Source organism: Phoenix dactylifera, chromosome 2 (genome assembly GCF_051530095.1).
Source record: "Phoenix dactylifera cultivar Ajwa chromosome 2, Ajwa_hap1_PhDact_Kaust_v1.1, whole genome shotgun sequence".
Lineage (NCBI taxonomy): Eukaryota > Viridiplantae > Streptophyta > Magnoliopsida > Arecales > Arecaceae > Phoenix > Phoenix dactylifera.
In genome coordinates, this window is record NC_143191.1 from 12,216,742 (window position 1) to 12,228,022 (window position 11,281).

The 11,281-nt window shown below is 37.6% G+C and overlaps 1 protein-coding gene across 2 annotated transcripts; it reads left to right on the forward strand.

Annotated features, from left to right (window-relative positions):
* The first annotated feature begins 521 nt into the window (after positions 1 to 521).
* LOC103708273 (uncharacterized) lies at positions 522 to 10,941 on the forward strand. Of its 2 annotated transcripts, none has more exons than XM_008793116.5 (6): positions 522 to 1,029; positions 3,359 to 3,625; positions 7,284 to 7,457; positions 7,546 to 7,652; positions 8,502 to 8,836; positions 9,983 to 10,941. In XM_008793116.5, the coding sequence occupies exons 1-6, from the start codon at positions 856 to 858 to the stop codon at positions 10,582 to 10,584; spliced, it is 1,659 nt and encodes a 552-aa protein (XP_008791338.3). In that variant the 5' UTR covers positions 522 to 855; the 3' UTR covers positions 10,585 to 10,941. The 2 variants fall into 2 exon arrangements, with proteins under 2 accessions (XP_008791338.3, XP_008791339.3); XM_008793117.5 differs by having other exon boundaries at positions 548 to 1,029; positions 3,362 to 3,625.
* The last annotated feature ends 340 nt before the right edge of the window (positions 10,942 to 11,281 follow it).

The window sequence follows — 11,281 nt, forward strand, 5'->3', positions numbered from 1 at the left end:
TAATAATAAGAAGAAAGGGGTTATTGAACCTCTAAAAACTAGGATACTAGATCTTCTTCTTATGGTGATTTCCACTAATCCATCTTTTTTCCCCTCTCCATGCTAACCTCATTGCGCCAACTATCATACAAACCGGGCATCCAGGCGGAGAATGGACAGCTTTGGCTAATTTGCACCTCCACGACCACATCCACACAATAATTCCAGCACGGTGACCCAAAGTAACCTCCGAAAGCCCCTCACTCCTTCGGTCTCTCCATCTCCTCGCCATCGCCGCATAAACATCGAAAGCGACGGAGGCCTAACCGCCTTACGGGCAATTCCGTAATTTTAACGTCCCCGGCATTGCCACGTGCGCAGCAGAAAGCGACGGGCGCCGGAACCGCCTTACGGGCAATTCCGTAATTTTGACGTCCCCGGCGTTGCCACGTGCGCAGCAGTCGCGTGGCACGCGGACAACGCCCTTCGGCCAGCTCGTCACGCGACGACGAAGTCCAAGTCCGCTTAACAATTTTTGCCCCGCTATATAGTTATCCATTCCGATTAGTAAAAAAGTAAATAAATAAAAAAGAGATAGCTCTCGCCCCACCTCGCGGATTCTACACGCCCTCCATTCCCCTCTCTATTTCGTCCTCGCGTGAAAGCCCAGAGATCCAATTCCTTCCCACCTTCTCCGATTCCGATTCCGCCACAGCCGTCTTCGGCTCGCGTTTCTCCCCGCTGTTCGTTTCCAGGGTTTTCTTGGATTTGTCGCCGACGAGAGAGGAGTAGAAGGAGGGGCGGATCGCGACGAGTCGTGCTCTCTGGTTTTTGAGCGGTCTTGGTTGCTGATCCTTGATTTCTTGGGGTTTTTTGATGGTTCAGTTGGCGAATTTCGGCAACCTCCGGCCGGAATCGGAGCCGCCGGGCAAGGCGGCGGCGGCGCCGCCGCCTCCTCCGGTGCCGGTGAAGTTGGAGTTCGAAGACCCGTTGGATGAGGAGCATGGGTCTCTAAACAAGAGATCCAAGACGGATGTTCCTCTTCAGCAGGTAAATCTCTCTCTCTCTCCCACTCTGATCTTTTATTTGGATTCAGCTGGTTATAACTCATAAGGTCCAAGTCCTGGCTATTCATCAGGCTCTTCTGTTGGGGTTCTTCTCCCCTCCCAGTTACTAATATTCGATTCGACCTGATTAGAACTCCATTGTTGGGAGCTTTTGGGGTGCGGGAAAGCAGGTTATTTTAATTCTTAGTATGTTGGAGGAGCTGGAAAATAGTTCCAATTTTCTCTGTGTTTCTTTTTATGACAATTATTTTTGGGAGGTTTTGCTTAGAAAGTTGCTGTTTTGATGGATTGTGGTCTCATAGTCATTGAAAAATAAAAACCCTCATCTTTTGCCTTCGGCAGTGAAAAGTGGCCGAAGAGAATGGATAATTTCTTTAATTTGCTAAACGTCATCTATTTTTGTCTGAAGAATTCATTCCTTAGCATCATTCTTGGATAAGTATATTCTTTTTTTTCCCCCTAAACTTACCTGAAAATCTTTACCTTCCTAGATAAATGTTTCCCATGCAAGACAGGAAAACACTTTATAGAATATGCATTAGAAAATGGCTCTGGAATCCGTTATATATGTTCTTTTGCAGGGGTAAGTTGCTAAGATGTATCCATATTTACACGTAGTACTCTTTATTATATAAATATCATTGTATATAATATAATATGATATAATAATATGATCTTGTATTATAATAATAATATACTAAATTATAATTTGATAAAATATATAATTTATGGTAGATAATGATAGAGTAATATTATAACAATAATCTTATATTAGAATAACATATTATTATATAATAATAAGAATAGTATATTATATGATGTTATATAATATATAGTACATTATATATAATATACAAAATATATTATCTATATTACATTTTACATAGTACATAATATATAATATACAATATAGATATATATTATTATATATTTGAAATGTAATATATTATTATTATTATGTTATTATTATAGGATTAGAGGTATTTTAGGAATAAAATAAAAAAGTTATTTTTTTGGTTCCTAGGAAATGACTTACCCACCTTCTAATTGGGTAAAATTTTCCTCCTATTTTATGGACAAATGTTATCTATAGAAAAATAACTTATCCATCTAGAGAAGCATAAGACCAATAAGTTGGTCAATGGAAAAGTTGACCAATTATTTTATAATATTTACCCCAAAAAATGGGTCCTAAATGGGGCTGTGACTATGGTGGCATTTAGTGATCCAAATGGGATCATCACAATGATCTTACATTACTAGTGATCCTTATTTTAGTATAATATGATTTTTGATGATCTAAGATTACCGCGTTTGATATGCTATATTCCAGTGATTAAAGATTTTTAGATATTCATGAGTAACTTATTTGGTATTTCATGGGAATTCAAGATCACTGACCTTATGGTACCAAAACTATCCTTGAATATTCCATAAAAATATTTTTATTAATCATATAAAATATATTATAATAAAATATTGATAAATATTTATTAATATATTAATATATTCCAAAAACTATATTTATTAGTACTATAAATTATTAATCCTATAAAGATATATTAATTGTTATTATATGATTAATATTTTTATTTATACTATAATATATTATTTTAAATAATATTTGTAATGATTAAAAATAAGACAAATATAATAATATATTAAACAAATTTATTATATAATATAAAGTCCAATAATATATTTCTACTATAATTGAAAAATATCATTGGATAATAGTGTAAAAATAATATAATTAGTAATATACTATAATATCATATATCATAGATATAATATATACAATATCAATATAATATAATATTGATATAATATATTAATGGTATGTTGATATACCAATTTTTGTCGTTGGACTGAGGGGCAATTTTGTCCTCAAATTTCAGCACAAGATTAATGCCTTGGGGTAATCTTGAATACCTGACCTTAAGGATAGATATCCCATCATTATGTTAGGTGGTGATTTGAGGAGTGAGAATTATTTGGGATCACTACCATGTAAGATCCCTATGGTGCAACCGAACATGGTGATCTCATCACCTCCACCCAAATTACTTTTAATCTTTGGATGATCACCCGGTATCATATACCTTCTACAATATATCCCTTTGGCTAAGGAAGGGGGGTGCAGCAGAATGCGGTGGGTCCGGATACTATACCGGGACATAAAAAAAAGGCAAGTTTGGTAGGTGTTATAATCAGCGGTTTGTTATGATTCTTTAGTTGTGTGACCTGGTTTAGATCTTATGTCCATTAATATTATCTACATTAATTTGTGCTCGTGGTTTAATGCTTTGCAGCAGTGGGGCACAAGTTCAAGTGTGGTCCCACCACAGGATTTGCAGTATAATTTACTTAATGAGCCAAGTCCATTGGGTCTGCGCTTGAGGAAGAGCCCTTCTTTATTGGATTTGATTCAAATGAGGCTTTCTCAAGCCAATACGAGCAGCAGCAGTTCTGATGTTGGAAAAAAGAAGGATGCTAGGTCAGCTGGTGCTTCAGCCACAACTGAAAAGATGAAGGCGTCAAACTTTCCTGCTTCCCTTTTAAGAATAGGGACTTGGGAGGTAATCTTAACCATGTTTAATGATGAAGATTACAAACATTAAACAATGAACTTTTTGTGAATAGAAAATGTATTAAAATATTTATTTTAACTTCATTTGATGTTCTTTTGTTCAGCAGAATTTGTCTATGATTGAATTTGTAATTTCAGTACACTCAAGCATATGATCTTTGAGGAACTCATCTTCGATTCTGCTTCGTTAGCTTTTATGATAATCATTGTTGAGAACGACCAATTAAAGGCATGTTGATCATTCTATAGGTATATGTCAAGAATCCTTTTTTTTTTTATGGGAGGTATATGTCGAGAATCAGATAACATACTAGTTATTTTATGCATCTATACTTTGGACAGTTTAGGGAAAGAAAAAGGAGTAAATTAAAAAGTACTTTTACCTATGACATATAGTGCAAAGTACAAATAATGTTTAAATTTGGATTTTATAATTCATAAATAGGTTTAGACTCAAACAAGGACTATCTATAGATGTTATAAAAGATAATTATCTGTTTGATCAGTTTGCATTTTTTATCAGGAAAAAAAAAATCATGTGTTAAGTTATGAATCTTGTGCAAGGGACAATGACCTCATGATGTCAATTCAACATTCTTATACACATTTTTTGTTATCAAATCACATCCAGTTCATCTTTTCCTGGGCCCAACATATAAATTTATTTGATAATAATTATGCCAAAGATATTAAGAAGATAAACCTGTTGCACTTACCTTGTATTCATTGTTCTCAAATTTTAATTTTCAAGGTAATTGCTGATGGGATCAAAAGATGGTCTTGCTCTCGCTCCTAGAGAACCGCACATGCTACATTACTAGATCAATGTGAACACATCTCTTATTTGGTGTTGTCAATTCATTAGATCTGAACAATGGAATTGGTTGTGAAGACATGTAGATGGTGACAAAAATAGTTCTAATATTGCATGTCATTCTTTTCCCAATTGCTTTTCTGAATACATGAAGGATTAGAGCAGTCCTCTCTTCTGCCTTCCCTATTTGCAAGAGTTTTAGGACTGGGGTTTGCCATCCTATGAATCCTCCAATTTCACTTTAAAATAGACCAAAACAAGTATGCGACAGAAGTTTCCTATTTATTATAGGAATTATAAGTAATTCAAATAAAATAATCTTTTAATTATGTGGAGGATAATGTAGGTGCGGCCGGTACGGGCCGGTTCAGTATGTACCGTACTGGTACTGACCCTCATTGGTATAATACAGCCACATAAAATGGTTCAGGGCCGGAACCAAGCGGGGAAGAAGAAAGAAGAGAGAGGAGAAGAGGAAGAAAGAAGAGGAAGAAGAAGAGGAAGAAGAGAAAGAGGAGAGGAAGAAGAAGAGAAAGAGAAGACGGTTCGACGTACTTCGGGCCGACCCCCTCCCAAGCACCCTGACGCGTGCACGGCCCTCTCAACGGTTCTCGGGAGAAGGGGGAAAGAGAGGAGAAGAGAGGAGAGAGGGGAAGAAAGAAGAGGAGGAGAGGGTTTGGGAAGGAGGAGGAAGAAGGGAATGGAAAAAAAAGAAAAGAAAAAAGGTTTTCCTTACCCACGCGCGGGGACTTGTGCGGGGCAGCGAGCCCACGCGGCACCGCGTGCGAGCGCAAACCCACGCAGAGCCGCATAGGGCATTTAATGCCACCCTGTGGCTAAAACGCGGATGCGCATTGCCCCTTTTTTTTGTTTCGGTTCGGCACTTGTTCCAACCAGTACCGAACTCGTATCGGAGCCCACCGGTACACCGATTCGGTCGGCTCGGCGGACACTGGATGATAGTTAAAAGATGTGTGGAAATCCACACAGATGAGTGGATCAGAATCTATTAAAATTTTAAAAATGTTAACTTTTTAGAGTAGTGAGTTGTGATCGTTAACTACTTGAATTCTAGGGAATTCACTAGCCAAAAGTATGAAGCTGAGCCTAAAGTTAAATAGAATTGCAAAATTATTTTTTTTCCTTTTCCTTTTTTTTTAGAGAGAAGAGGGGGGGGGGGGGGGGGGGGGGTTGCTTCAGTTGCATATTAAGGGAAATTCAATTATTTTGGCAGGGGGCCATCACCCCTATTGCCACCTTAGATCTGCAGCATGTTAAATAAGGGGGAGGGATGGGGGTTGGTCTTCTACATATTACATTTAAGGGAATTCAAACTTCAGGGGAGGGCCATGGGCTTTGCCACCCCTGATCTGCCTTCGTCATTATTTCCATTTAAAGCCATATGTATCATGATTTGATCTTTCATGCAAATATATCCCATCCTATTCAAACACTTTACAGTGTGGCCTGGGAAGCATGTATACTTTAAATTGCATTCATATCTTTATCAAATATATATCAACATATTGATACTTCCTAGGTACTTGCAGTACCTGTCCATACTTATTTTAAGTATCTTTTTTTTAAATTAAAAAATTAAATTTATATTTAAAGAAGGCATTTGATACTTCTCGAATACACCCGGGATAGTTTCCCAATGCCTCTAGAAGTCAAGGGGAGGTCATCATTTTCTTTCATCCTCCCATCTTCCTTTTCTTTTCCTTTCAAAAATCTTGGCCTTTAATAATGAGGTGTTAATATTGGAGTTTGTGATATTGATATTATTGTATAAATATGGTGTATAGCATGGAATGCCGTACCGGCCGGTACGGGCCGGTACGTACCGGTCCGGCCGTGGACCGGTACCGGAACGGATAAAAAACCGGTATTTTCCGGTTTTTTATCCGAACCGGCCGGTACGGGTGCGTACCGGCCGGTTCGGCGCCCGTACCGGCCGGTTCGGCGCCCGTACCGGCCGGTACCGGCCTCGTACCGGTGCGAACCAGCCGGTTCGCACCAGTATGATTTTTTTTTTTTTTAGAACCACAGCGCCGCGCGCTGTGGTTTTTGAAACCACCGAGTACCGGCCGGTACGGGACCGGTACCGGCCGGTACGGACCGGACCGGACCGGTACCGTACCGGTCCGGCCGGCCACCGGTACGCCGACCGGTACCGGTACGGCGGACCTTGGTGTATAGTATGTAATGGCTGAATGATACATTTTGTGGATGTTAATGCTAAACCATGAATTGCATTATTAATAGCTCACTATGCTTCATACATACACATGTGTAAATATATGTATATTTGTATCCTTGCCATCTCTTATCCTACTGTTTCAAGGTTTGCTGTGTCCCATGCAGCAAATCTTGAAACAGTATCATATCCATCTCCATGCTTCATGGAAAATGCCATACAATGGAATTGTCTCAACATCCTCATGCTTTGGATGCAGGGTTTGATTTAAAATTTTTGATTCTGTTAACTATGTGCTGTTTTGAAAACTGACAATGAAATAAATTGTCTAGAGTATAGACATATATGCAGAGCCATGCTGCTATAATCCTTGGCATTTCTTTCATATTAATGCAGAGAGCCATTCCAACACTCTTGTATCCCATTATTGCCATATGTTTTTCAGTGATATGTGATTGGTTGGATACTCTGGAAAAGTCAGTTTTTATTTTCATTTCACATGGTATAGGATGAAAACCACTCACGGTCATCATGTGGGGTGGGATGAATCTTAAATACTCAACTCTTTTTTGTGAGTTTTTAATTTGTCAAGGTAGTTGGGCTCAGAACAAAACTGACTGATTCTATTTAAAACAGTATGCATCACGATATGAAGGCGATTTAGTAGCAAAGTGCTATTTTGCAAAGCACAAGCTTGTGTGGGAAGTTCTTGATGGTGGTCTAAAGAACAAGATTGAGATCCAATGGTCAGATATCACAGCCTTGAAGGCAACTTGCCCAGAAAATGGACCAGGGACCTTGGATGTAGTGGTAAGTTTAATTGGGACCAGTACATGTCATAAAATTGCTTCAGCACTTTCGTCTCTGCTAACATGTTTCTTTTTTTTTTCTTTCTTAGTTGGGTAGGCAGCCGCTTTTCTTCAGAGAGACTAATCCACAGCCTAGGAAGCATACTCTGTGGCAGGCAACTTCAGATTTCACTGGTGGGCAAGCAAGCATATACAGGTAAAATCAGATCTTCTTATGTTATTTAATTCTTTGAAGTCCCTATTATTGTTGTTGTAATTGGAAGGCTTCCAAAGTAAGTTGTAAAACATTTTATTGCATATTTTAATGTTGTCAAGTTGTTCATAAAAACTGGATTCTGTACATTAATATTTTCTTTCCCTGCTACTTTACACATCTTTAGAGTAACGAGGACATAATTGTCAGAAAAAATAGTAAAGTTGAAAAAAATGACTTTTTTAAAATATTTGTAAATTTTTTAATAAAAAATATTAAATAGGCAAGGATAACAAATGATCACAAGAAAAAATCATTGCTAATAACAATATATGGTATCATTATGTTGTGACATAAATACATATATTTTAAACTAGTCATGAATATCTTGCCTATAAATCATAAAATTCGTGCATAATTTGAGAATGATTGAATAATTCTGGATTGATTCGTATTCAGAAAGTATTCGAAGAATCATTTGGCCAAGAGAAAAATTAGAATAATTTGCGATTTTTTCAATAATTCAGAGAATACTATAACTGTGTTTGTACGCCCATCTGCTTTTAGTTGGTGACTGTTGTTTTTTAAGTTAAATGCCTCTGGCTGAACCTTGACTGGTTTTATTTTTTTTGGTTGAAAGTAAATTAGCAAGGTTGTTTGGATCTCACCTATTTCATTTTTTTTCTTTTTGATATACATACAATGCAGCTTGTGCAAAATCTTTGAATGGTCTAAAGCAAAAGAAATCTCATTTCTAGTTTCCCTCTTCTCATGTCTCTGTCTGATTTGTTAGTGCGAATTCCTCACAAAAATGAATATCATATGATTTTAATGTGAAACCACTGCTTTCAGGAGGCATTTTCTACAGTGTTGTCAGGGCTTGTTAAGCAAGCATGTTGAGAAGCTTATCCAATGTGATCCACGTCTATATGCATTGAGTCAGCAGCCGAATATTATTTTAGAAAATCCATACTTTGAACCAAGATGTTCTGTTTTTGAGGACCAAGATGAATCTAAATGCCATGGTTTTGATAATCTAAAGGATGCTTATGGATCCCCAATGAAAGGATTTCAAGATTCTGGATCACCTCGTGCTGGTTCATCAATATCCACTAAGAATAACGTACAGGATGCTATTGGTAGGGCAGCAGATGTTGTGGCACAGGACACTCATTCACCTAGCTCAGGTAACCTGCCTGTACCAGTTCGTAACAAGTACGGTGGGCATAGGTACATAAAACATTCATGCATTTGTGTGTTATTGTGTCATGTATGTGTTGTTCTTCTTGGTTTAGGTTGAAGGAGAATTGGAAAAAAAAAAGAGAAAAACTATTCATTTTTTCACACAGACAATCATCATAATTGTTGCCTGGTTAGTTTACCTGACCAATTTTATTTTACCGTCTCCAAGGATAAATGCCTGTGAAATTTGAAAAGGAAGCAGAATGAAAAACTTTCCAAAAATCTTATCAAAAGATGCTGGTATATCAGTTCGAACCTGGATATTGGAGCATGATGCTTATTGACCAGTAATTCTTTAGCATTTTATGATTATGATAGTCTCCATGATGGACACCTTGTTTTCTATAAAAGCATCATTGTTAAAATGGATTTTACATTTTGTATCTGGACTACTCTTGGTCAGACCTGGAGCTGGTGAAAGCCTTCTTAATGGTTTTTTTTTTCCAACTCATCTAAGCCTTCTCGTTAATGGTTTTTTTCAACTCATCTATCTGTGTTTTTTTTTTTTTTGTTTGACTACTATTAAGCCAAACTTTTCTTCTTTTTTTTTTTTCTTCAAACGATTAATTGTGAGTACTGTGGTGATTCTTTATAAGTGGTACTTTCCTTGCATAGAAATTTTGATGTCTCCACTTTATTTATAGTTTATATATGAGTTTGCATAGTTGATTTTGTCCATTGAGGCTGAAGCTAATCCTTTGTATAAGTCCACTTCTGTTTATTCTTTATTATAGTTTTTTTTTTTTTTTCTCTTTTGGTATTTAATTATATCTGTATGTCATATTACTTTTCAGTGCTTTTTGTTATTCATATGGTTTTGCTTGCCTTTTTAATCACCAGATATGTGCTGATTTTGTGCTGACATGTGTTGAAGAAAAGCTTTATTTTTCCCCTTCTAGTCCCTGGTTGATTTCAAAGCTTTGATTAGTTTCTGCATTAGTTTTATCAGTTCATAGATATTCATGAGCTGTGTAAGTTGGTGCCCTATTTGTGGAATCTGGAGTATGTCCAGCTGATAGATTGCCTGTGTTATAACTATGTTGTCAAGAGTGATCCAAGTTTCTTGCTTTTTAACATTTTTTCTGTTTCAGTGATGGACACTCGGGTGATTGAAGATAATCCTACTAGTGAAACTGAAGAGTTCAAGGATCCTGGGCGCTGGCATCAGTTCAAAGTGCCTGGAATCCGACCATCCATGTCCATGAGCGATTTAGTGAACCATCTAGGACATTGCATATCCGAGCAGATTAATTCTGGCAATCCATTATTATCTGGTGACGGTCTAGCAACCAAAGATATGCTGGAAGAGCTAACTCAATACCTTCTCAGTGATTCCCAAATTTCATCTGCTTCTGATGAAAAATCCCTCATGTCGAGGGTCAATTCTCTTTGCTGTCTGATCCAGAAGGATGCTGGTACAGCTCAAAACCTGCAGATAAGCAGTGGCGACAGTGCTGTAGGTGATGATGTCATTGATAATACTTCAAGAGCAGGGTCAACATCTGAGAGGAAGCCATTGTTTGATTTTCCAGCGGCAGAGGGAGAGGCTAATGATTCTCCTGGCTGCAAGCAGCCTGCGAACATCTCCAGAAAAGAATCATTTGGAGAGCTGCTGATGCATCTTCCTCGCATTGCTTCATTGCCTCAGTTCTTGTTCAACATTTCAGAAGATTCTGAAAACCAGGCCAGATAACTGCTCAACTCAAAATCTTTCATGTAAAATTGCATTAAAAAGTCTTCCCAACCTTCCCCCCTTCTCTTTCTCTGTAGTTGTGCATATAGGGAAGTGTAGGTGGTGTCAGGATTCAAATGTTGATGATCTCATAAACGTCATGTCATTAGATATTGTTGTAATTTGCTGGAGTCTTCTTCTGTATGCTGATGTGAAAATATATCCTTTAGGAGCTTTGTTTTCATGTAAATTTATGCTCAGAATCTTAGAATGAGATTGTGTTACTCTAGTACTCCTTTTAGTGCTCAGATTCTGGTGTATATCACCACTTGACTCGAAAAGATTATAAACATAGAAGAAGTTCACGTCGCTTGCCAATTCTGTCTAGTATCTTTGATGCATGAACTACGATGTCCGTGCAGGGGGCTGTGCTTTTCCTTTCAATATGCATTTTTACGGTAGCAAGGCATTTACTGCTAGTTATAATGGTGGCGAGGTTAAATGATGCACGATTATGCTGATTGGTAGATTCGGTTATCCCATGCTTCTTGCTGCTAATGCTACTGCTGTCACGAACTAGCAAAGAGGTTCAGCAAGGTATAAGATCTTCCATTGCAGCTGGCCTAGTTAGTGGTAAACATGGTACTAGATTGTTTTGGTCAGTTTAGGCTGAAACTACTGGAAACTGTCATAGATGCTCTTTTAGAGCATTGGTTTC

What these genes read in the sequence shown, in the direction of transcription:
- LOC103708273 (XM_008793116.5), top strand. Translation starts at nt 856, where the DNA reads ATGGTTCAGTTGGCGAATTTCGGCAACCTCCGGCCGGAATCGGAGCCG. An exon ending in CGGATGTTCCTCTTCAGCAG is followed by an intron (nt 1,030 to 3,358) that starts GTAAATCTCTCT and finishes AATGCTTTGCAG; the next exon opens with CAGTGGGGCACAAGTTCAAG. An exon ending in GGGCAAGCAAGCATATACAG is followed by an intron (nt 7,653 to 8,501) that starts GTAAAATCAGAT and finishes CACTGCTTTCAG; the next exon opens with GAGGCATTTTCTACAGTGTT.